Source organism: Drosophila elegans, unplaced genomic scaffold (genome assembly GCF_018152505.1).
Source record: "Drosophila elegans isolate 14027-0461.03 unplaced genomic scaffold, ASM1815250v1 contig_183, whole genome shotgun sequence".
Lineage (NCBI taxonomy): Eukaryota > Metazoa > Arthropoda > Insecta > Diptera > Drosophilidae > Drosophila > Drosophila elegans.
Genome location: NW_024545550.1, coordinates 10,738,632 through 10,765,599, shown reverse-complemented (window position 1 = coordinate 10,765,599; position 26,968 = coordinate 10,738,632). Strand labels below are relative to the sequence as shown.

Genomic DNA, 26,968 nt, shown 5'->3' with positions numbered 1-26,968 from the left:
CACGCCACTCGGATTACGTTCGCATCAATTTGGCTTGAAAATCGCTCGAGGCACTCACCTTTCTTTTCGTAATTCGGCATTCTTCTTGCGATAATTGGAGACCGCAACTTGGAGGGCAGTTGCGTGTTCCTCGTACAGACGGGAGAGTGTTTCGGAGAAATCGGATACTGTAATTGAATTAGGTCGAGTAAGTACTAAAACTAAGGCTAAGCAAAACTAGGAGGCAGTCACGCCTTATGACGAGCAGTTGAGACAATAAAAAGCACCGGAAACGGATATGCACACAGGGGAGAGGTGGGCACTTCCGGCAGAAGTCTTTGTGTTTGTTTGTATCTCTATTTCAGCAGTCAAGACTACACTCACTAGCTTAACATTTATTATTATTATTTATTCATCAAGTTTTTTTCCAAGTGAGAGCTTTAATGTTTTAATGTCAAAATTTAAGCAAGACATTTACTCAAAAAGTAACCCAAGTGTATGTGCTGTGAAAGGCGAAAAGCCTGCCTCTTTAAAAAGGAGTGATAATCCATCATATTTACGATTATGCATACATATATGAACATGGCTGTTTGGCTTTCACTTGGCTTTCAACTTCTTAGCCTGTCAGTTTATGGGGCAAACATTTTATGGCCCGCCAGATACGCGTTTATAGTGTCCCAGCAACAGGTTGTTAAAAGTGTGTAGTATAAATTCTGCACAACTTTAATTTAATCAATACATCGCTTTTCTTTTTTTTCCCTACTGATTTCACATGCAGTTCACAGCGAAAATGTTATTAAAAACTTTTGATGTATACTCTACAAGCTCTGCCGAATGCAAGTGCCAAAGGTGCCATCCGCTGGGACAACTTTCAGTGACAGCACCGTAATTCAAAGTCAAAGTTATGTCGAAAAGTTGCAGCTGTGCCGGAGATTGTTCGTGTGTAAACATACTATGAGCTGGGATAGAGAATTTACGAGCCTTTTGCGGCTGAAGAGGCTACAAGCTCGGAACAGATTTATGTCTCAATCTGATGGCCCGACAAAGACAATTGACAATCGAAATCAATAAGCCATAAAGGTGACAAGCGAAACTTATCAAATAAAATGCTGGCACATAAATTGCTTTTTGTTTCCCTATTTCTCCTCTTTTTTCCCCATTTTTATTTTGGCCCACCTGGCTAGCGTGTCAGGTGTTAAAAGCTGACACACGACATGTGTAGTCCCGTGTGTCACCATCATATGAATTGGATTCGACTTACATACACCAAATAGAATGCTCTACTCACCTGTTTTAATTAACTTAAAGTTGACATTGTTCTGGGATTTGAAAGCCTCGTTCAAACTGCTGTGACTGTAATCCTTGAGCACGCCGTTGTAGGACGCCATCCTGCCGCCCGGGGGGCTAAGGGAACCACCGCGTGGTCCCCTCCACCCGAAGATCCTCCGCCTACGACTTCTTCGACCACTTGAAGATTTTACCGAAGAACCTGCCAATGGGTCGACAATTTCGTTATTAACCGATTGTTATTGATTTTTCACTCAAACCAAAAATTAATCAACTCGAAAAACCAAACAATTAAAGAGAGAAAAAACAAACAGAACGCAACGAAAATTCCAAACAAAACGAAACGAATTGAAAGCAAACAAATGAGAATTCTCAAACGAAATGTGATTTGATTTGATTTGATTTGGGTAGATGTATAGTAGAGTAAAGTATCCGTCGGGCAATGTCAGGAATTATTTTGGCAACGCTGCGATAAATACACAAGTCACTTCGCCGCCACATTCCGACCCTCTTGGCCAATCAAACAGATCGTTGCCTTTTGTATTTATGCATAAATAATGAGTGGAGGCAGCACTCCAATCGCCCCCCTTTATTTTTCCTTTCGCTTCTATTTTCGTTTTGGGCCAAGGCGGAAATTCGAGTATTTCAGTCAAAGTCAACGCCCAAACTCGAGCCCCATTACCAAAGTCAACAAGAAAACCCTAACAGAAGCGGCCAAAATTATGGAAATGCATTATTACTTAACATGGGTTTTCAGTTTCGTTTAGTCTTTTATTTGATAAAATAATTTTTAGGCTTGAAAAAGTAATAACCGTTCTGAAATATATTTAAATATGAAAGTTTATTTGATGAATTTAAACGTCAAAACCTTTCAATAAACGTTAGGATTCACAGTTTACTTTTTTACTTTAAAAATAATTTAATTCAAAATCAATAAAAAATTTTTTAAAATTTAAGGAATAAACGAAAATTGAAGTTTAGTAACTGTTTAAGATGTAAGATTTCCACTTGACTCTTTTAAAACCTTTTCGGTTGTGGAAAGTACAAAGTATGCAATAAATCTAAATCATTATTGAATTTTCTATAATATTTAAATTTTTCTTTAAGCAGTATTCTTTTAGATATATTCATATTTGAAGACAATGTTTATAGGATTATTTTAATTGCGGATTTTAGGAACTCTTAAAGCTGTCTGAAATTCCCTGGACAGGTTATCAAATATTCACATAATACATTTCAGCGCATAAGTACTAATTCTAATAATTGCATGACTTTAACTTAAGTCCTATTACTTTAAGCGCAACTGTTCAAGGGTTCGAATGGCTTGCTGGTCTTTTTCGCTCTTTCGGTCTGCAATTGGAGGCCCTAGCCAAAGTCGGGGCAGAGTGGAGTCCCTTCATTTAAAATTCAATCAATAAATGAAGCGTAATTTCATTGCCGCGGCGAGAGTCGAGATTTCGTTTGAACACACATACCGGCAGCTAAAAAGACTCGAGGGCCCGTTCGTTTGCGATGTCTTGTGATTGTTTTACCCGGACTTGGGGGACTCGGCACGCCAGTCCAGTTCAGCCTGTCCAAGTGTCCAAAGTGTCCAAAGTGTCTGTCTGTGGGCTTGACTTGGCCATGTTTGTTTGCACACACGCTCACACGAGGCTCAATTACTGTCCAAATGAAATATGTAGGAGCTGAGCTGCAGCTCCTCGCCCACGAAAGTATGCTATAGAAATTATTAAAGGACCCGTCGCATCCTATTTAGTTGCGTCCAATTTGAGGCGGAATAAACAAGGCGTGTCCGAGATTGCCAGCGATCACGTAGCTCTTGATTTACTCTGCCGCTGGTCATCAAATTTGCCGCGCTGTGAACTTTTAAATGGATTCGAGGGGGTGGTGGCTTTGGGTGCTTTTGTTTGCTTTTGGAAGGATCTCGGGCGGTTGAAGCTCACGTGCCAGCTGCAAGGATGTCGTTATCGCTGTTGTTGATTACACTTCACGCCCTGCTAAGCTGGCATTCATTTCGGGACGTCAGTGGCAACAGGATGGGTTCCTTCTCCTTCTAGTTTTTCAAAGAATTATGTGCGTGTTCGGATTTGGAGAATGCGCTCGGGGCACGCAATGCATTTGCAGTAGTAGTGCCACATCCACATCCACACGGGCCCAGGTAATCCAATTATGCATGCGAGAAGTAGCTGTGGACCCGGATCAAGCGATATGGCAGCACGTTGGATATGCAGATGGCGAGCGGAAAGTCAAGCATCCTTAGCACCTCAAGTTCGCGTTTCGCCTTTTAGCTTTGTGTATGTGAGTTTAGTACCGAAAGTTAACGAAGCGAGGACGGCACAAGAATGGGAAAAGCGAACGCTCTGGCAGAGCCAAAGGTTGGGCATCCTTGGAAAAACTACGAATGGCAAATCCAGAGAGTCCATTGTACGGATTCTGCGAGTTGGTAATAGAAAGCGCTCCTAATACAGCTAATTGAAAGGCTTCAGTGCAGGAATATGAAATTCAAGCCACAGAGCAAATAGTTGGAAATTAACTGCGAATTAACTTGATATCTGCACTTGAAGTCTAATTGTGTGTTAAACAAGTACCTTAGAACAAGCAGTTATCGGGTACAAACATTTATAATAAAGCCCTATCAGTTTGTTTTCAGGAATTTAAATCTTAGAGAACTAGCTAGACAGAAAACCTACTTTTAAGGACATTAAATTACATGCTTTTTATTTTAACAAGATATGAAGACACAGTTTTAATAACTCAACTTTAATGGTTTACTACCCTTATTTTCTTGTCTAAACTCGGTGTCTAAGACTAATAGTTTTATCCAAGGATACTTTAGTATAAATGCATGATTTTAAGGCAATATCAAACTAGAAAAGAACTCAAAACTGCAGCTCAAACTTGCAGATGAAACGTTTCTTTTTTACTGACAGAAGTGTTTTGGATTTCAATTTCACAGGTTTGTATGGATGCGATTTGGTTTGGGTGGTTATGTTTGATGCCCAAATCAAATCGAATTCCCTGTAACTAATAAAAACCCAAGACAAGACCGCATGTGGCATGTTATGGCGACCAACTCTAGGTTGCTCTACGAGACGCGCGGCAAAAGAACTGTGAACGATTCGATTAGCGGGTGCGGGAAAAGACTTGGAAGGCACCTGTCACCTTTGGAGTGCGCTCCGCTCGAGCTGGCCCCGCCTCCAGCGCCCCCACCGCCTCCGCCCGCCGAGTTGGAGCCACTGGGTGGTGCTGGTGGATGTCCAGCGGGTGCTCCACCCACCGCTCCGTCGCACTGATCCGCGCTGCGCGATCTTGAGCCAGCCATCCGTTCGCGAGGCGAGCGGGCAAACAGACCGCCCCCGCTACCGCCCTTGCCTGCCGGACTCCGCGTCCTGGGCGAATCGTAGACGCCCGCATAGTTCTCCAGGGGCGGCGAGTAGCCACGCCCACTACCGTCCGCCGGCGCCGTGTGAGGCGTACGCGGCTGCACCTTGATGACCGGCTCGCGGGCCTCGAAGAATGCATCGAAGTTGTTGTGGCGCAGGTTCTCGCTGCTGAACACCGGATTCTCCACATGCACATGGACATCCTCGCGCAGTCTGTTGCTCTCCCTTGTGTCCGAGGAGCTGGACCGCCCCAATCTGCCCAGCGGCAGATGGAGCTTGGGCCGCAGTCGGGACTTGCCCGTGGGCGACTTGCTGCCCGACGATCGCTCTGGGGGCAGATCCATGGGCGACATGGGTCGACCCCAGCCCGGTCCGAAGTGGGCATGAGTGGGATCCGGCGAGGGTGGCTCCAGGAAGATGCTGGGGCTGCGCGAGCGGAGATCTCCATATTCTAGGGCTGCTCCTCCACTTGCTAATCCCGCATCCTGTTCGAAGGCGGCGCTGCTGCGCTGGAATGGTGCTCGCCCTGGTCCAGTGGCTCCGCTGCTGCTGGCCTCATCATACTCATTATACATGGACGCAGCCGGCGGACGCTGGTGGCTCCTCCGTAGGCTGCTCCGTTTGGTGGAGCCCTGCTGCGAGAGATTCGAGTTGTTGGAGTGGGTCAGCGACGAGCGCGAAGTGCGGCGTGTGGGTGTGGGCGGCAGGCTCTGGGATTGGCTCTGGAACTGACTCTGGAACTGGTTCTGGAACTGGCTCTGGACCGGCTCCTCGAAGCTGAAAAAGTTGGAGCACTCCGGTGGCGAGGCTGGGCTGGCAGGCGGTGATCCTGGATAGAAAGAGGCTAGTGCTGGCTGGCCGGCCTCAAAGTGGACAACGGCGGGCTGATGGCTGCTGGCGGTGGTGGTGGTGGTGGTGGGGCTACTTGGGGCCTTGAGGATGGTGCTGCTTCCCAGTGGATTGCTGGCTGATCTGGCTGATCGGGCTGATCTCGCGGGAATCTCGATGGGCACCAGCGGCTCGGGCAGGCAGTCGAGTGAGGGTCGCGGTTTCACACGGGGCGCAAAGAAACCATAGGTCATACAGATGAGCTCATCGGCGGGGTATATTACGTACATTCCTCACATACCCCATGTGGCATGGTGCTAAGTGGATCTCAGCTGTTGGCTTTCTTATTTGGTTTGTGAAGTTTGTGAAGTCGGTGAAGTGGTACTAAAATCTGCGTTTCGGTGGGTCTGTCTTTTTTGGGGTTCTCTGTGAGCAGTGCTGTCAGCTGTCTGTCTTTTGTGGGTTGTGTCGAACTAAAGTTTTTTACTTTAAGTTAGCTAAACAATAGAGAGGGTGCGTACCTAGGTTCGTTTATAACTAAGGACTTAACGTACTTTCTGCTACTCGGGTATATCACAAAGTGAGTTCAAGTTTAGTTTATTTCTCGGGGACGTGCTGTCATTTGGATCGCTGCATGTTGTCGTTGCTTGAAGACGATGCTGAAAGTAGGGAATAAAACAGAACAAGAGTACGATAAATTAGTTGTAATTACTGGAGGTTACGTTTTAGAACACAAAAGAAAAGTTTGGCCACAAGCAGAAAGAAAAAACGCCAGCCTCATTAAAAACATTTCCTTGCGCTGGTCACTCATTCATGCGAATCTTTTTGCTCATTAAATTGTTTCGTTTCCCTGGAAGAACAGAAGTTCCTGCTCCAGGGTCAGGATTTAGGTCAAACCATGGACCTCCCACCCGCCCAAAAGTTGGTAAACAAAGTTCGACAGAGAGCACATTTCTGGCCAGGTTTTGCATGGCCAAGGCCAGGGCCCAAACAACTTAGAGGCCAGGTGCTTAATTGTCAGAGTGCCAACTGTACAAATGGTACACGAAAAAGGGTAAACAAACGATGTTCGTGGTAAATAAAACACATGTTATGAGAACATTTGGGTGCGCATTACCCATATATGTATTATTTCTACCAATCTAAACATTGTTTATGGGGATGCCACAGCAATTATTAGGGATTTGAAACCAATCAAAAGAGTGCACTCAATAATACACAAAATAAAACGACTTAAAAAAAAAATAACGTACATTTAAGGAATGGTGATAAAAATACAAATGACAAAACCTGTCAAAATTAACTAAAATTATATAAAATTAGGGAACTGATTTAAGTTCATAATCAAAATGACCTAAAATCTATTCATTTTAGGAATTTAGAGACATATCAAAACATTTAAGTTTATTATTTGTAAATAGTAGACAATTTAAGGACGTTTAAGGTAATTTGGGTTTTATGTGTTCTTATTATAAATATTCTAAAAATAAATAAATATAATAGAATATTAATCAATTATTTATTTTTTAGTGCATTCTTCTTTCAAAGCACACGTGATTTCTGTAGCACCCCCAATCAGATGATTTTTAGCGAGCATTGAAGAATAGTATACCATTTTAAAAACAGTCTATAAAAACTTTTCAAAAAAGGTTTACAAAAGTTTTGTTTTTTAATAAAAATTGGTTAGGAAAATGTTTGATTATAATTATTTATTTATGATTTAAGACCACTATAAAACATATACGCTTTCATTAACCTTCTTCATCTAAAGTCCCAGACACCCCTTAGTTTGCCATATAAGTGGGGTGTTCTCTAACACAAATTAACAGGAATTGGCAATGACAGCCTGAGTCCAAAGTTGGTCGATCCACCCGTTCCGCCCACTAACAATGTGCGTGTTGAAGCCACTCGTGAGTGGGGTGGTGGGTGGATTTCTGGCTCGCCACATGCAAGGCTTATTATTATGCCATTTTATTGGCCAATCGATGGGCCCATATCAATTAAATTTGCATTAAATATTCATGATAACCAATGGTAACACGCCGCTTTAATTATCGGATCGGAATTAACCGGATGAGTGATTATAGTATGCGACTGTCTTGAACTGCCAGACAAAGTTGATGGGCTTTCCAATTGTAGACAAATTAATGTTATGTTTATCAAAAACTTGGAAAATTATAAGGCTGCAATGTAAGGTGTATAAAACCTTTTAACTAAGAAGGTATATGGACAATATAAAACAACATAAAGATAATGTGATTTTGTTTAACTTCAAAACACTTTCCGTTTAAACATAATTGTTATGATCAAAAATGTTACACAAATAGAAAACTAGATAGCTATGCACGCTTATAGTCTCTAATAAAAGCATAATTAAGGGAAAAATTTAATGTAAAAATAGAAATATATGAAACAGAAAATGTAACTATTTAAGCTTTACAGAATTTCAGGGATCCTAAACATCTTTTGAAAAAAAAATCCCTTTTTGTTCTTAAATCCTCGTCCGCATTTCCGTCTAAGGCTACCCGACTCTCTGGAGCTCGTATTTTTCAATTGCATTATAAATTTATCATTTGCATAATTGATATACAATGGATACTGACCCGATAATATTCACCCACAAAATGTGAGAGGGCGGGTCCTTGGCCGGCATTAAAATCGCATTACGCGCACAGCGGCACGGGAAATCGGTGCAGATTAAATTCATATATCGCGAGCGGCGGCCTTGCGTGTGCGTATGTGAAAATGAGGAAAACCCGAAAAGAAAACTTACAAGAAGAATGCTCGAGGGGGTGGGGAAGGGAAACACGAGCGAGCATGAGGAAAAGCAAAGCCAAGCCAAAAATTGCATTTCATAAATGGGGGGCTACAGCTCTTGTGGCAAGGCGAGCCGAGCCGAAAAGAAATCACGCAATTTAATTCAATGTGAATTATTTATTAGCTGCCAGATAGGGGCGGGCGCATGAATAATTCCCCATATTTAATGCGATGCCACTTGGTGGGGGGCCCGAAGGTTGAAAAGCGGGGAAAAGCGAACAAGAAAGAGGAACTGCTGCCGATGACACTATCCGATGGGGTACGCAAATATTTCCTTTTCATCCGCCCCCTATTTTCACCCGCAAACACACACACACACATAATTGAATTGTTTTGCTGCACTTTACCAGCTCGTTAAATCTGTCAACATTGATCAATCAAACTGGGTGAGCGTAAGTGAAAGTGGGCGGCCAAAGGGAAAGTTTTCCAGTCTCCGGCTTATAGTTATAAAAGCCGGGGCACCGAGGAATTTCCTCCCTCTTTTTCCTTTTCCGACGACTGGCATTTTAAAAGCATTTTACCCCCTGTTGGAAAATCCAACCGAAAGCAATTTTGCGAAAATGCACAAACAGCAGCAGCAGCCGTCAAGCCATGAAAGGGAAAATGGCAACTACTTATATTAAAATTAATTAACTACAGAAAACAATGAAACCAGTTCTCTTATCAGAACGAGGCAACCAACAACAGCAGCAGCGACAGCAGCAGCAGCAGCGACAGCAGCAAACAAAATGTTATAAATAAACAGGCAGTGAAACCCCTCGTTTTGGCTAGCTGAATATTGGCAGAAGAAATGCTGAGATACCGAGATACAAAGATGCCGAGAATGCCCAGGAAAAGCCGGCCAACTAGAGGAAGCAAACTTGACTCAAGTGCATTGTCAAGGCGGGCCAGAATAGTACAAACAAAAAAAAAAAAAAACAGCGAAGAGGAGCAATGTGAAGGCGCCCATGCGATGCCATGCGATGATGCACTTGCTCTCGGCCAGAGACATACATAATTACATGGCAGTGAGCCCAGAACACGGGCCACATATTTATATTTAAAAGCATATAAACAAATGTATTATAGTGGGTCTGCACGCCGAGGTATTCGCTGCCCGCTATGAGAATACAAATTAACCAAATTCTTCGTTTGCTTCTCTGGCTACGAAAATACGAAAAAATGCTAAGATCAAGGGAACTTGCTTGGGTGCCTTTGACCCTGCTTTTAAATTCCACCTCAAACTAAGGGCCTTAAGAGATGTTCTTTCTGTCTTAATTAAATTTAAACGCATACAAGTAAATATTTGGTTTGTTCAACTACAATTGCGGTTCGGTAGGAAAACATGCAGCTCGGTTTGGCACTTATGTATGACCCAGCTTATTATTACACAAAATGTTTTACTAACTCTTTGTTGGATTTATTAGAATGTAAATAAATTAAATTCATGAATATTGACAACATTGGTCCTTGCTTCTCACTTTTATATAAAACCGCTTTAATAGTATTTTAGTCCTTCAATTGAAAAACATTTAAATAAATACAATACAGGGATGTAGTTATTTTGGCTTGCTGTGAAAATTCAAATATCAAAAATTCTTTCGTGCGTGCTACAAAAACAAAAGCAAAAAGGTAAGGCCATAGAAATTGCTGAGCCTTATGAAAAATGTATATTTATTTTTAAAATGATTATAGCAATGTGCAGCTTAAAGTTGAACTGCTATAAAACAAATTAAAGCAAAACATCAAGTTAACGATCATGTCTTTTTAATTCGCCATTTAGCCAAGGTACTAACTAGCTCACTTTAATTCCACTGCCAATCAAGAGGAAAGTCCTTCATCTAATGGCTCAATCAATCTCGTTTGAGCCAGCGTTTCTGTACTCCAGCCGAGAGAGCATGGACAACAATAAAGTATTGTGCTGATTTGTGTGAGCCATAATTCGCCATAATTCCCTTGCACATTGAAATGAGCTGAACCATCAGAGGCAGAGGGAAGAAAAACACAATGATACAGGTAGCATAGACATGTGATACTTATGCAAAAGGAAATTAGGCGAAGCAGATGGGGGAAGCTTCGAAAGCAAGGCAAACAAAGCTGTCGAAAAGAGTAAACTCAATTTATGAGCAAACGTTCGAGCAGGCTGGCGAAAGCGAAACACGGAGCAGCTTCAACGCAAATTGCGTATTCGCAACGTGGGCCCCCGTTGCGGAGCTACCCGAGCAGCAAAACCTGGCGCAGAGGGTTGGGTTTCTGGGATGGCTATGGGTCCCCACTCGAATTGAAATTCCGTCTGACATGCACACACACACTGACACACTCCAAAAATTCGACATTTTCGGGCCCCGTGCGGGTTTCGGGGTTGGAATATACATTAGGATAATTAAACAGCAACTGTCCATATCGCTGGTGGAAAACCTACCCAAAAGGCAGGTAACAGAATATAAAAATCGAATAAAATAAAAAAAAAAATGGTTAAGCCAAACTAATGGCTCTGTAACCTGCGTTCAAACACGAAATTTAAAACCAAAATTAAAAATGCAACGTTTTGCAGAGGAAACTATAAGCCAAAATATCTTAATTAAACACGAAATCAGATAAACAATACCTAATAAAGAACCAAAATAATTTAAATCATTTGAAATAGAAGCGAAAAATGCTTTCCTAATGAAATGGCATTATACATTATTCATTAAGTGGAAATAAACTCACCGTTTAGAAAATCTGCAGCGATGTTGTATTATTATCGAGTCGTTGGGTTGACATTTCTGTACTTCGCTGTAATTTGAATGTAGCACAAATATTTGTTTGTTTACACAACACACGCACTGTTGTTTGTCCGATTCACTGGGCTTACATATGTGGCACATGAATGTGTTATGACGAGTTGACTTTCGGTTTGGTTTTTGGTTTGGGTTTGCTTTGGTTTTGGTTTTTGGTTAAGTTTTTTGGTTAAGTTTCGTTTCGTTACTGGGCTTAGGGCTCAGGGCTCGTTTCGAGTCGTTTCAGTTGCACTTCCTTAAATTTTTGCAATTTTTATTCTTCTGTCGCTGGCACACAACACACACAACAAATAATAATAACAACAACAGGAACTACGACCGATCGACGACGAATTTAGACTGAGACTCGAGCAGCTGTAAGCATTGAAATATTTTGACAATTTTTGTTTGTGTTCCGCCGCTCTTTCTTCTTGCTGTGTTTTCTCGCGATTCTCATGGCTGCTCTACTGATGTTGCTGCTGCTGCTGTTGCTGTTGCTGCTTGTCGCACTATTGTTGCTGCTGCAGATGTTGCTCCTAGTTCTGTTGTTGCTGCTGCTGCTGCTGCTGCTGCTACGCATGTTGCGGCTGTTGATATTATCATATCGCTGCCATGGCGCGCTCCGCCAAAACACTCGAGCTCTTTTAATTGCCTTGGGTAAATGCGGCGTATGCGCGATATGCTTTTTATTCGCCCCAGCCAGACCAGTTTATACCGCATCCGTGACGTGTCTTATCCAGCCAATGACGTCATGGCCGCCACCGCTGTCACAGCTGTCACGCGCAGAAAGTGTTCAAAACACTATTTATAGATCAATGGCCGCCCGCACCGCTTCTCGCCATCAGCTGCTGCTGCTGCTAATTTTTGCAAGTGTTTTTCTTAGCGCTTTTCTTCGATCGCAGCTGAAAATAGAAATAAGCAGAGGGTGAGGAATAAATTGTCGTTTTTGTGTGTGAACCTCATTGAAATGTTTGCGCGTACTCAATTTTTATTCGCATCTAAATATGCACATACATATAGAACAAGTGTGTAGTATACACTGCGAATGGCAATCGATGGCAACTGTGATTACTCATACGCCCCGAGTGCCGAGCAGATGCCAAATGCAAATTAAATTGCATTCAAATGTTCTGCACACCATAGCTTCAATTAGTATTCATGACAAGAAGAACTATTCAAGTTTGTACACCCCCCTATATAATTCTTGTTCCGTAAGAGTCGTTTGCTGATTGCCCTCCAGTCACCTGTACGCTTTGCCCCATCAGCGTACAATTAATGAAATTACACAGTTTCAGGCTTTGATGTTCAGTTTTGCTTTAATTGTATTAGTTTGCTCTATGTGTTAACGACATCAGCAGCAGTACTCTTCAATAAACTCCGCCTGGTCTTCGCTGGTTAGGATTGAAGGGCGACGGCCTCGTGTCGAAAATGGGTCCCTGCTGACGATGAGGTTCTGACAGGACCGTTGGGGCCATGGTGGCCATTACTCCCAGCAGCGCCAGAAAAATCGCTCCAAGATTGAGTTGCATCTTTGCTCGGTGACGGCAATTGATTGATGCTTTCAGCTGTGAACCAGCGAAGCTTTTATAGCCGAGTCCCAGACAAACGATTCGGGGACTTTTTATTTGAGCTTCTGCTGCTGCGATAAGCTGCCGAATGAATGACGGCCAAGTGTCAGCCGGGGGCAGATAACCGATTGTGGCCAGGGGAACCCATCCCAACGGGGGCATCCCACGGTGCCGGATTAGCTGCCTGCCTAGACTAAATGTAAATATGACATTTCTCGCTGAATATTTATGCTGCCACCAGTGGACTTACCCCCGCCGTCCTTCCCTCAAAAAAAAACACTTGGATTTAGTGCCTTGCTGGTTTTTCTGCATTGCAAATTACACACCAACAGCCACGGCAGCCATTCAAAGGCATAGACAACATGCGTCAACACGGAGCCACGCCCACTTCCCAGGGCCACCCCTGCCTCAGCCTTCTCTACCTTATAGGAAGTGCACAGAAAAAAAGGTGAAAGCTTAAAATAATTTATAATATTATAAAACATGTATACATAGAACTAACAAAAGTAAAACTACTGTAACATTAAATAATTTAAAACTACAATGTATTCATTTCATTATGTGTTTCAAGTTTTTAAGCTAATTTTTTGGAAAATTTAAAATCAAATTTTCATTTCATGTTTAATTTGATCATGTTTTAATTTTATTAGCTTGTTCTTTATTACTTGTTAGTTATGTACTTTCGTAAAAAAAAAAGAAAACAGACAAAAAGCTTTGATTTTAATCCTTGCACCATGAAATTCGAGTGAAAATCATCAATATTTCGTATTATATTTGCTTTTTATTAATTGACATTTATATAAAGTGCACAGGTTAAAAATAATAGAATTATTCTTATATAAGTATGTACTTTTGTATAATAATAAAGGAACAAACTCTTTAGCATAAAAAACATGAAAAACTCTATTAATACTATCAATCTAATATACTATCATAAGTTAAACAATAAATTAATTTTAAATTTAAAACAATGCTATTGTTATTTAACCGATTTCTGTTACCCCAATACTGATAAACTTCAAATTTCTAGCTCAACCTGTATTTTGTTCAGGATATTTTTGTTCAGTATGCCATCACACCATCGAGGAAGTGTGTTTGGGGAGCAGGGATTTGGAGGAGGAAAATGCAGCTGGAGCAGCACCGCAATTGCCCCTTGGCTCGATTAGAGCACTTTGTTAGTTTTCTTACAGCAGCCTGGTGCTAAAAAGGGAATGAGAGGGCGAGAATGAGGGTGATGTTGCCCTTTAAATGACTCGACTGACATTTTGAGTAATTTTCCTCATGCATTTTGTTTGTTTGCTTACTTTTTGCACTGAAAAGAGGTTATAGTCACGGCTCATTAAGCCTTAAAAACGCTTGACTTGCGTAGCTTCGAAACAAAAAGGGGGTGAGCTGAATTGATTGACGCAATTTCCGCTCCACCAACTACGCAAAACACCAATAAGACAAACAAAAAGTGTATATTAAACATTAAAAAAAGTTTTGTTTATCAAATCGATTTAAATTGATCTCCGCTTTCAAAATCGGTTTACGAAAATTCCCTTTATGTTCTCTTCGGCAACAATAAATCAAATAAATCAAACAGAATTCCAAATAAAATTAATCCATTTTCCATGGTTTGCGCATTAAAAAATAAATGTTTGGCTTGCGCGTAAACAGCTGAATAGATTCCGAATGTAAACAGCGCGGAAGACAGGCAAATTGAGGCATTAGTCAATCAATCACTGCCGTTTCTTGTTGACCCTGACGGGTAATGGCTGAAAAGTCGACTTTCGGCCAAGAACTAGGCTAAGAAATTTGAGCTGAGCTGGTGCAAAAAATTGAACTTCACTTTTACTTTTGCTTTTGCTTTTGCCATTTCGCTTGGCATTCATTTCGTAGCTGCGCCTGACATTTTGAAATGTTTCTTGCAAATCGTTCTTGAGCAGGCTAAGCTCAAGTGCCACGCCTCCGCCCCCGTCACGCCCCCGAGGGCTAACGACCGTAACAAGAGTAACAAGCCAAGAAAAAATAAATAAATGTATAAATGTATAACCACCCACCCCGCAAAGTGGCAAAGCAAAAATATTTTGGAAAATAGCAGAGCTATGAAAAGTTGAATTCGAGCCGATAAGAACGCAGATGGAGTCAATTCAATTGAAAACATGAAAAGTTGTCAACCTGCAGAGTGGCGGAAAATGTTTTCGCAGCGTTCCTAGGAAACGGATACCCGCTCGAAGGTAAAACACTCGATGAGTTCTTCGTGGTGCCAAATCGATACGGCCTTGACGACAAACTGACAGCTGAGAAATCATTAAAAAATATATTCTTATTATGTGCGGCCACACTCGAAGACAACAATTTTGCAAATTCATCGTGAAATCAGCGAGAGTTCATTGTTTTCGAATTTCAAAGAAAATCTCTAGCAGGCGATACAATTTATTGACAGCTGATGGACAAACTTTTATCAGTCAATAAACCCAAGTTATAGCGTATTTGTGAAGAATAATTGTTTCATAACAAATTCCAATAAACCTCACTTTGCCATTTTATGTCTTTATCCCGGAAAATTCTCGGAAAATATAATGGGGATTTATTCTAATTGTTTCTGGACAGCTTAATGGATTTTGGAACAATATAGGACGGCAAAAGCTTAACAAATTAGAGATACATATTTATTGCGTGCTTTTACCTTGCATCGTGCATTTGTATACAAATATAAAATTATCTTTACAAAGTCAGCTTTTATTTGGAAAAAGCATACATCGTTTTTATTTATGACCTTATGAAATGCTATACTCTGTCTAAAAAACTAATTAGCCAACTTTTAAGTTAACTTTTAGTTAACGCACTTCAATTTGTGGGCTCTCCAGTTTTGTTTTTTTAAAAGCAGTATGTATGTATAGCTGTCAAAGATAGGAATGGAGAAAACATAATTTATGCATTTAGCATGCAAAATGAGTTTTTAAGTTTATTATGGCTGAGCAAAATTCATAACTCAGAGACTTGGATCAATAAAATGCCAGAAAACGCTCTGAAATGCAGAAGAAACCCGCCCGAAAATAGGCATCCTCGTAAATATGCATTTTACTCTTGCAGGGGCAATCATAAATAAGCAGATGGCAGTTGGGCAAAGGTAACCCGAAGCCAAGAAGAGCTATTTAGGCGAGCTTGAAACAAGAAACAAAGTTCATTAAATACGTATGAAGGCAGGCAGACAGGAATTCTGGCGGGGCACTAAATGCCAGTTGCTCGTCCCGAAAATGGCTGCCATAAATGCGCCAGCTCATTTCTGGTGAGGGAAATGGGAAAAGGAGCTGGATCTGGGAGCCGTAGCTGTAGCTGGGGGACTGGAATAAGGTAAATGCCTCTCATCCTGGCCAGGTCCTGCCCCGAATGTTATTCAGACAAGATGAAGCACTTAGAAGTACGTTGTGCGATGTCAGCATCCTGCGGGAAATGGCAGGTCCTTCGCCTCCCCCACGGTTATCATATTCGCTTTGTCTGAGTGCGCCCCGGACGGACAGGTGATAATGAACACACTCAGAGTCCCGCACACCACCCACACACACCCACAGCACACATCGCACATGTTGCTATTTAAGCAGTTAATGACGCGTTTAAAGCTAAATGCCAAACCGCAAAGCCTCGTCGACTACTCTTTTATTAACTTTGCAATTTCCTTAACGGCCTTTTTCTGCCCGCCACTTCAATTTCCCCGTTGCAGGAGGAATGCTTTTGTTTTCCTAGTCATTCCACAAAAATAACTGCTTGGATATATTATTTCTGGCGATTTGAAATGGAAGAATGAAAAAGCTGCTAGAAAATATTTCCCGTTTTTTGTACTAAGAATATGTTTTGGACAATTAAAAACTAAATTAGTTTCAATTATCTTCTTTATAATTTATAATATATTTAATATAATTTCATTCTTATATACAACTGTACGATTATTTTATTGAAATAGCATATAAATGTTTTTTATTTTTAAATGCTTCTAAAACTACAAAATTTTATACAGGTTAACCAAAGTTCGACCCATTTGCAAAATCCACCATACGAGAAGTGTGTTTGTTTAGCTAACCTTAGGGAACACATATCCAATTACAACACGGCGGTTTCTGTTGACAGAGGGTCTACTGTGCAAAATATTTTTGTTTGTTTTCCCGACATGAGCGAAACCCATAACTTTCCCTTAGCCAACCTGACAGTTAATCAAAACTGGCTGGCAAAGGGGGGAAAATTGGGTAGACAATAAAGCTGTAGGCTCCGGGAAGCTGGCATATCACTCAAAAATGCTGGCTTTTGATAGTCAGAGCTCAGTCGAGCTGACCAGAAATTCGATTCGTCCTTTATTGAGCCACCTTGTGATTGCCACACGTCATAGGGCGCACAGGACGTGCTGCCATTTCAGTGCTTCCTTTTTCATTTCATTTTTTTTTTTTGGCTGAAAAGAGCCAAAAGCCAAGGTGGAACTTAGACCGCCTGACACATGTTGGCTGGCATACAAAGTGCCCAAAAATCATGACACAAAAGGCAAAGGGACAATGTGCTCTTTGTTGGCCAACAGCAGGTGATTGCTTCCTGTGTGTTTAAGTGCGAGCACATTGCGTATACGCCGTGGGTGGGCGTGTGAGCAAACAGTGCTTAATGGAGAAAGCAGCCGTAAATCTAATTAAATTTCACTCGCTGCCCAAACATCGAAGCGGACACTTGTTGGCACTCGGAATTTTCGGTGGAGGGGAGAAAGCCCCAAAGACAAATAACAGCAGGATAGCATCGATAGCCATCGGGGGATTTTCGCGTGAATAATGTGTAAAAACGACAGGCAGGCAGGCAGGCCATGCATAAATGCTAAAGCAGAAAACATTTTTTTGGTGGTTTTTCTTTTTTTTTTTTGTGCTGCTGTTATTTTGCCATTCAGCAAGGTGGTCGTGGTCATTATTAGCATGCCATCATCAACACCGGCTGGCTCGACAGTTCATGTAAAACGTGCTCAAGTGGGCACGGTCGCGTGCCCACTCATTATTCCCCCATGAACCCCTCCCACACCCAAAAAAAAACGCTGTGAAATGTTTTCATTTGTGGAATTGCCCCGGTGTTTTGGTGGTCTGGTTTGCGTGCCACTGGAGAAGAAATCAGAATCAGGTCAGCGACAGCAACAGCAACAAGCAACAGCGGCACCAACAACAACTTGAAAGTCACTTAAAGGCAGCAACAAAAAAACAAAAACCAACAAAAAAAAACGGGAGAAGAAAGCAGATGAAATAAATGTTAAGGTCAACATGGAAGGAGACCGAGAGGAGGAGTCAAACCAACAAGTCTCGAAATATTCACTTTTGTAATTGGATGCTGTCGTCTGTTGCCTGCTGCATACCTTTATAGCCACGTCGACCCGTAACAATACCTATGCAGCCGTACCGACCACCCACCGCCTGCGGCCATAAAAAAGAAGCTCGCAGTGAATGCATATGAGCATGTGTATGTGTACACAGCAAAAAAAGTGCGACTCAAATCAAGATTTAAAATCAAAAATTTCTTATCTTTAAATGTAGTTTAATCTTGAATAAATAACTTAATAGAGGAGTCTAAAATTAATTGTTTTAGGCCTATATCTTTAAAACAAAAAATTAACTTTGGTTTCTCAAAAAAATGTAGTTGTTATTTAAAAAATTTGTTTTAAAACTGTTTCAACCTACAATAATATAATTTTATGATTAACTTCCTTTAAATCGACCTTATATGGTGGCCCTGTCAGGTGGTACTATCTTTATTGTTTAAGCTGTAATATCATTTATAATAAATAAATCCCATCCCATATCATCTTTTGTTTTTAATATCAAAATATGTTGAGACCTAAGCACTATTACTATTAAATTGTATTTTGTAGTGTACCCTTGCCAAACATAGCACTCTTAAATCAATACCTTTATGGCGTAGTTGATTTCATGGGTTTCCCCCAGTGTATGCATATCTGTGTGCCTCTGTTGTTGTGCCATTCTGCTTTTGGTGTTGCTTTCTTTCCTCCATAAAGTCGGTTTGTTTCCGTCTGTGTGTATTCAGCCATTTTTTGTAGCCCCAAAGTTGAAGCGAATTGTCGTGTTTGTTTTATAGTTATTGCTTTTGTTTCGCTTTCACCCATCGCAGCGCTCTATTGCCCAGCTTTCTCTTTTCTTTTCCCACTTTTCCCACTTTCTACAGATTTTTTTTGTTTTCCTCCATCTGTGGAGGACTTCTCGTCCTTTGTCCTTGCCCCTCCAGTTTATGCACATTTAATCTTATGACAGCAAAAATGTTGTAAAATTGTTTATGGCACTTTGAGACATGGTCAGTATTTTTACAGTTTACTCCTTGCGAACTTTTCATTTCGCCCACACATATGTTACGAGCGGAACTACAGCAGCATTTACATGTTGCCGCTGCTCGGGGGAATTGGATTTGACGATGGCATCTCGTGAGGAGTTGGATTACGGGGATAATGGATGGAGGGTTTAGCGAGCCACGTTCAGCACCTTTGCGAAAAAAGTGACAGTTGGAGGAGCGGCGAAAATTCCCTCTTGACACTTTAATTCCTTAACTGAAAAGTCGTGTTTTAATTAAAGTTCAAAGGTGCTAACTTAAATAAATCATGGTCGAAAGTTTAAGTTAATTCTTTGTTTTAAGTTGTTGGTTCTTTCAATGTGCAAAGAATTTTTTTTTATCACAAATTTGTTTTTAATTCAAAAGATTGTAAGCTATTAGTTAGCTTATTCAAAATTTATGAGTTCAAATTTAGTTTAAATTAAGTGTTCATGCCAACACTCTTTTAAAACTTTAAGCCAAAGCTCTCAGCTAAATATTATCAAAAAGCAAACATTTCGTTACCATTAGATAAACTTCTAAATCAAACGTTTCTGCCAATTAGGGTAAAATCAAATGCTATTTTGTTATTTATCATTTTCTCTCCACTTCACTCTGATTTAGACTTACCAATTTAAATAAATGTCGTTCTTATCTGCTGTCGACAACCTGTTGGCTTCTTTTACCCAACCACTTAAACGCTTTTCCCAAAATTGCGAATCTTATCTCTATTGTTGCCACAATAATCGGGCATAATGTGTGTGTGAAATCCGTTGGCGAAGACACTTGGCAAGCGATTTGGTTTTCGTGTCAAAGCTCTGTCCAGTTCAATTTGGTTTATATTTTAATCGAAATATATTTGCCAAGCTGTCTACATTTTGCTATATACCCGCATTTATTTGTATATGTTTCTTGCGTGGCCAGCAGATGTTTGTTTGCCTCGCTTTTGTTGTCGTTTAAATCTGAAAATTATTATTAGTAATTTGTTGGTCTGCAGACAGTGTCTCCCTCTCTTTCTCTCTTTCTCTCAATATCTTTCTCCTTCTCGTACACGGGCAATTCTTCTTCTAGCGTTTTTGGGTGAAAATTGAAATGGGCTTTCAGCGCCTAAGAATTTTTATCACGATAATTTATGATTGGAATATGCGTGGTCAGTTAGCACTAAGTATATAGTAGGCTCTCGGTAGTATAGTATAGTATAGTATGGTATAGTGCTCTCCAAAAATATAGTCTCCCCTCCTTGTTCCTCAGGCTTCGTGTATTTAGCGAATTTTTGGTCAGGTTATCTCTTTTCGTTTTCGTTTGTTTTGAACTCTTTTGAGTGACTTCAGTGATTATGGCCACGTTGAAACCGTTCTAGCACTGGCACTGGCTCACTCCACGACGAAACGGGTTCAAATTGCTTGATTGCATTAATTATTCAGTGCAAACGTCGTCGTCGTCGTCGTCGTTACGGCTACATCAGCTAAAGCGTCATGTGGAGCAGACCGCGCGCATGCCAAAGTTCACTTATGTAAATGCGCCCAGGCCGTTAAATAAAAACTTTCCAGAGTAACAAGTACACAAAGCGGAGCAGCGGGCGATAGTAGAAATTTAAAGCATACTTTTCAGGTGAGCTGCGCTTTGATTTGCATCCAAATACAGCGCACGGCACACACACACGCGCGCACTCGGATTTTTGTTGGCTAACACGCACACACTTTTGGATTGGGATTTGGATTTGAATTTGGACACTCGACCGAAAGAGAAAGTACTGTGGATACTTGTTGTTTCAGCGGCACGAACACCTCTTTCTCCAACGGCTTTCAGTTCTCAGCTGTTCTGTTGTGATGAGTCTATAGTTTATTTTGCCGTGCTGCCCTTCCGGCCAACATCACGTCCAGCTAGCGACTGAACAGTGATTCCAAACGAACGGCGTCGACAACTCTGCGTATACGCAACGTCCACAGGTCGGCTGCTTTATTTTCGGAATAACTTAGCTGCGACTGCGTGGCAAAAAGGCAGAGAGAATGTGGAATATTGGGATTCCAAACAGTAAAGAGCGTTCTCTTGGCCACAAAAAGAGCAGCCAACTAAGGAATCAAGCAAGTGGTTGGGCCAAAAAAACAAAACAATCGCCATGGAAGTTAATCATGTAGCGCCTTAGGCCGAGAGAATACTAAATTCTTCTAATTAATTGCATTACTCATGTATTATTCGAATGCCTCATAATCGATTAACGGAACTTTTTGACATAAGTCAATTGGTTTGCCCAGCTAAGTGACTTGCTACCTATCTCATACTGCTTTTAAAAGTTCTGGTCATAAGTCAATTTACCCCATCTCCTCCGACATGAGCACACATTAAATAACCCGACCAGCAACTTGGAAATGTGTTATTGGGGCAGAGATGCGAAGGGGAAGAGGTATAATGATGCCACAACAAAGGACAATTAATGGAACTCCCACGAAGCAATCTGTTGCACTTTTGCCCCAGCAATGCACATAATTAAGTGTAAATTAAAACCAAATTAGCAGTTCAGAGGCCAGAAAGAGCTTAACGAATTCTGAATGTCCTGCAACTTAACTATTATTACAAAAATATAGTGAAAAATATCTAAGATCCAAGTCTATCAACATAATTTTTTTAATACTTCAATACAGTTTTAAATGTTTTTTTTTCTTTTCGGTTTCTACTGTTATCTTTCTTTTTCTAAACAAAGAAATGTTTAGTTTAAAATGTTTTATCGATTAGTTTTAACTTTAATATTTAATAAGCTTTTAAGTTTAAAGTTGAAGAAATGTATAACCAACTATAAGCTCGAGTTTTTCTGTTCGATTATGTATTCAGATACAAGGTCAATAAGTCCCATACAAAACGTGTTTAAGCTCTAAAAAAATGGCATAAGCTATACTTATTTGTACAATCAAATGGCCAGCGTTAACCTCCTTAGTCGCATTACGGTGATTATAGATAAATATTTACCCCTACTTCCACAACTCCTCAGCCAACCAGCTTCTGTTTGCTGGCCAAGGAATCAGGTTTTGCCCGAAGGTAGTGCAAATAACAGAAACAGGCTTAAGCTTCTTTCAAATGGTGTTCAAAGTAAGCAGAAAATCGATGCAATCGAAGCAACAGCAACAACAGCAGCCAACACGAAAGGACATCCGATTCGGATTCGCTGTGGGAGATTTTGAGGAAACGGAGGGAGGGTCGGGGATACAGATTATCTTGGTTGGAAAGTGAGAAAAGTTTTTAATTAAAATTCACACGCAATATGTTGCGCATACGCAGCGTTACACCGCCACCGCCTTACCGCAAATTCCTTGCTCATTAGCGTTCAAATTGTGCGCATATCATGTAATTTAGATTAGATTGAAAGTGAAATTGAAATTGTTAAGCGGGCCAAGTGGCTGTCTTCAGCTTCGGAACGGAGTTTCCAAGCGGGCTGATTTAGATTGCGTGGTCGGGGGAATTATTACGGCTTTGGCTAAGCTTAGAGCTCCTGCTAGAAAGGCCAAGTTATAAATATTAATGAAGCCAGAAGCGTTGGACCTTCGTCCTGCACGGACACATTCGTCAAGTAAATGAATTCGTCCAAGAGCAGCCAACAACAAGGCAACAACATAAATATCTCGATGAACAATTTCGGCTTTAACAAGTTGGCTCCTCTATACCCTCTAATGTCTTTGCTGAGTTTGGGAAAAAATATTATGACAAATATTTTATGAACTATTTTTTTAAGATTTTCTTTTAGTCTATATTATTGAGTTAAAATAAAAGTGCAGACTTGATATATTTAGTTCCAAATTATCACTGGTTTGTTTACTGTATACGGTTTTCTCTGCTTAAACTCTTCCTTTAAACTTATTCCATTGCAATAATCTCTTCTTGTGTTTCGATTTATTTGTTGTTAATCTTATGTTAATAAATCATATCATAAGTTAAAATTCAAATAATTTAAAAATGTATTTAGCTGAGTAATTATATTTAAATTATAACGAATGTTTGAAAGCAATGAGACCAACTTGGTAAATAATATTTGTAGACGAATTCCAGATTTTATAACAAACTAAAATGTGCTATAACATTTTCAAACAGAAATCGCTGTGCGCTTGACGTATCCTTGACCAAATGTGATTTTCCTGGTATTTCCGTCACCGGCAGATATCCTCTTTTTCCTATTTTTTTTATTGATGCATTACGCTGGAATCGCGTACTTGTTGCTGGGAGGACACGTTCCGGGGACGCCAATGCCTCATTGGGAATGCGAAAGGCATTCGCCGCAGGATCCTCATCCCGTCACATGCGCATACATACCCTGTCGTCGTCCTAACTACTCGATGTGCTCAATTATTGAGACAACTTGTGATTGGAAAGTTTGGCAAATTGCAATCGCCGCGCCGTGCAATCTCTGCTTTGACCCGTCAAGTGTGAACGGCATGGCAGAGCGAAGTTTTCCCAAGTGCAATGATGGCACTTTCAGGCGGTAAATGAAATTTATCTACTTTGACGTGGCCACTTTGTCAACTTTGTAGCCGCATAATTGAGTTTTAATTACCGGTCGGGAGTCACGGGGCCAATGCCATTGTCATGCCGCAGTGATGCATCTCCAGAGGCACGTTTTGGACCAAGAAGTGGAGCCCACTCTACTCTATATTAGCGCCACGTTAACGATAATTGGTCGAGTTGCAGGCCTGCGAACCACAAGTTTCCCTGACAACTCGCTATATCCGGCGGTATGCTTAATTAGGAATCCAATTAGCGTTGCCAACGCCACGCCACCGCTGCGATATTAGAATTATTAAGACGCTCAATTAAATGCCCATTTTGGCCGGGGTAATTGTAATCTCAGCGACTTACCTAAATGTCTGTCTGCCTGTCAATCCGAAGCAGCCTTCAATCAAAGTCCTTGTAATTTGTGTTTATTTTTGGTTTACCCACCATTTCAGTTCGGTCAATCATATCGATTTTCTAGTTACCAACTAGCCTGCGCACTAATTATGGTCATTTCTGGTGGGTATAATTAGGATTTAAGCCAAATCAGGACTAAGTGAAGTGACAGGGGTTAGTCCGGTGCCATGACGTGTCAAACATCGATTCGTGATTTGTGCGATCCGAAACCCAAGCGAAAAAGAAGCCCACTCAAGCATCGGAAATGTGAATGACAATTTCAATTTAACAATTTCCATGCTAATGTTGTGCGGTGGGCAGCAACCTGAAAAGCTGAAAAAGCACGAAATGCACAAAAAAAAAAATTAAAAACTTTTATTTACACAGAATATAATATTTGGGCAACCACAACTATATTATGAGTTTCCCGTACTAAAACATAAATATTATCTAAAATGTAAGCGGGAAAATAAAATCTGATATTGATTGTTCATTTAAAATTCCAGAAATTATAAATTTGGTTTGAATTTCATTTTTAAAATATAAATATCACATCATGATTATACAATAATTGTTAAATTTAAAATTCTTTGACAGAGGTCAATATATATTAAAGATTTTTAATTGGATTAAACTTTTGACTATCAAAGAAATTTTGGTTATCAAATGTTAATGGGTCTGTTGAGATGGCTTTTTAATTATTTAAACATTAACTTCAAAGTATTTTTCGGTGTAAATGGCAAAAGGTACGGGGTAGCATCCATTTGACTGAGCCTCCTCCATTTAGCTGTCAGCACAAACAATTGAACACGGAACGTATGCCGCGATGGGTTTGGGTTTGCTTATGGATATGTGTGTTTGTGCTGTTTGTTATTTGACAAATGTGTTTGGGTACCGACTACCTGCCACTCCCACTCTGGACCACCCACCGCCCTGCGTGTCTCCGTGTAGTTTGCTCGATGCCCGGGGCTGTGGAGTTTTCGATTAACCGAAAGATAAGCTTCCAGTTACATTTACCTTTGTTAAATTTTCATTAAGCTGCCAAAGCAGCACAAAGGCAATTATTACGTGGGCTACACTGTTGCCTTTTGACTGACTAATTTACATATTGTGTTTTTGCTTTGGCATTTTGGGTTTGGCAGAAAGGAAAAGCGAATGCTAACAGTCTCTTATGCGACAAGTTTGATTCTGACAACAAACTAACCAGTTAAATTTTAGTTCATTTAATAACCTTATTATGAAAGCAATGCAATTACATAAACTAGCCTTCACAACAATCGAAAATTACATATTGTGGTTTATTTTGTGGTTTATTTTGAATTAACGAAGTTACGTTTCATTTGTTATATAAATACATATGCTCATATGCACATGCAATTGTTATTATGTAAACCGCAAACTAAAGTTGAAAGTAAACATTAAATACTGTGTTATTAAGCCTTAATACAGTCCAGTCTCTATGAAAAGGATTTATTTCAATTTGAGAATTTCAATCACATTTAAGTGTACCAAATGTCTATTCAAAGCTTATTTTAATTAGAGACTTCTGTTCATTGCATATTATCTTTCGACTTTTCCATAATACGAATTTCAATGTGCAACTAAAACTTTTCCTTTGCACTCGGTATCCCAATTAAGCTTACATTTCCATTGCTCAACAACTTATCCCATTGGGAGTGGTAAATATATTAGAAAGTCCTTACAGGATCTGGGGCTAAACTTCGGCTTGCAATCGAACACCTTTGGAGAAGCAGGCGGCACCGAACTGGGACTTAATAAACTTCGGGGCTTTAAAACTTAAGACGCTGCACTATGAAGGCAGACAAACTAATTGCAACACATGGAGCAACACAAACGCCACTTGGCAAAGTTAAATGAGATGAATCGCTGGGATGGGAAATGTGAGAAGGGAGATGGGAGATGTGGATGTCAGCACGTCGTGGAGCACTTATAGTCGGGAATTGTGCCAACTGCTTTTCCCGAGCCATCGACTAAGTTGTTCCTTGGCAACTGCGCAGCGTAAATAACGTGCTGAAAATCCCGCTTAATGAACTGAAAATAGAATTAGAAAAGGCAGCATGTGCAGCCAGTTGCAGGTTCAAGGTTAATCCTTGAAGAGCTCAACTTTAAATTGAATTCCGTTTGCTGGAGGGGTAAATGGAAAAGTTTTAAATTACACAACCAGCAATAAGCTGCTAAGAACAATGGGGGATTTGGAAAAAAGGTAAGCAAGCGGTTAGTAAGTACGAACAAAGGAGTACAAAATGGGTTACCGGGGCCACAAAAATTCCACATTGTCCTGCCAAATGCTGACCATTGTACTCCCATCAAAGGGAAGCCCCCAAAAATAATGGTATCCTAATTAAAATCATGTAAATTTTCGAGTCAAAAACAATGTTTCCCGCATAATCTCGAAATCAAATCAACTCATCATGCTGGTTCATTTGATAGTTGGCAGTAGAAAGCAATCAACAATGTTCAGCTTACAAATGTGAAACTGATTCGAAATTCAAATCGAATTTTCCGTCATGCTGTGGCGCATTTCAATGTCATCCCATTCCATTCAGCTGCAGTTCCCCCAGATCTGAATGTCAACCACTCAGCCACAGCCACATCTATGTGGTTTTGACAGTTGTGTAACGCGGTTCAGCCCGTTGTTTACTCCAACTCTGACATTTGATATGCCCTCGTACGTCTTTGGGGGCCAATTAAGTAAATAATTCAGTCAAGGAATCCGGCCACGACGGCCAAGTAAATCATAATGTCCTGCCAATTGTCGGTGCTGCATTGCAGCTCCTTGAAAGCCAACCACTTCGTGCCTAAATATAAACATTTTGCAGATGCACTGAAAATAATGCTATATATAATATATATTTATAACCAAGATAAGATTTCGGGTTTCATAATTTCATTTCAATCTACGGAATTGTATATTTTTGTGTGTGAAATATCAGCAGATCGGAAGATTGATATTTCGAAATAATCAATATGCACTTTTGAGTGTCGATATGACATTATCCATTGTCATATTCTCATTTTAGGGTCCGTTTCAAACTGTTATAATAAATTTTAATGTTAACATGACCACAAACAATTATCATAAAAATAACAAACATGCATTTACTATTTATTATTTCAAGTTTTTACACATACATTTTTATTCTGCCTTATTGAA

At 40.5% G+C, this 26,968-nt stretch overlaps 2 protein-coding genes across 2 annotated transcripts in view; both read right to left on the bottom strand.

The window, feature by feature from the left end:
• Positions 1-5,194, bottom strand: part of LOC108144307 — a 63,265-nt gene extending 58,071 nt beyond the window's left edge. Inside the window, 3 exon segments of the mRNA XM_017268999.2 lie at positions 59-167; positions 1,268-1,468; positions 4,422-5,194. Coding sequence (XP_017124488.1) covers positions 59-167; positions 1,268-1,468; positions 4,422-5,097 — 986 coding nt within the window. The 5' untranslated portion in view covers positions 5,098-5,194.
• A 7,138-nt stretch (positions 5,195-12,332) lies between these two features.
• LOC108144310 (metchnikowin) lies at positions 12,333-12,597 on the bottom strand. Its single transcript, XM_017269002.2, has one exon. It carries the CDS (start codon positions 12,562-12,564, stop codon positions 12,403-12,405), a length of 162 nt encoding a protein of 53 aa, XP_017124491.1. The 5' UTR covers positions 12,565-12,597; the 3' UTR covers positions 12,333-12,402.
• Between the last annotated feature and the right edge of the window lie 14,371 nt (positions 12,598-26,968).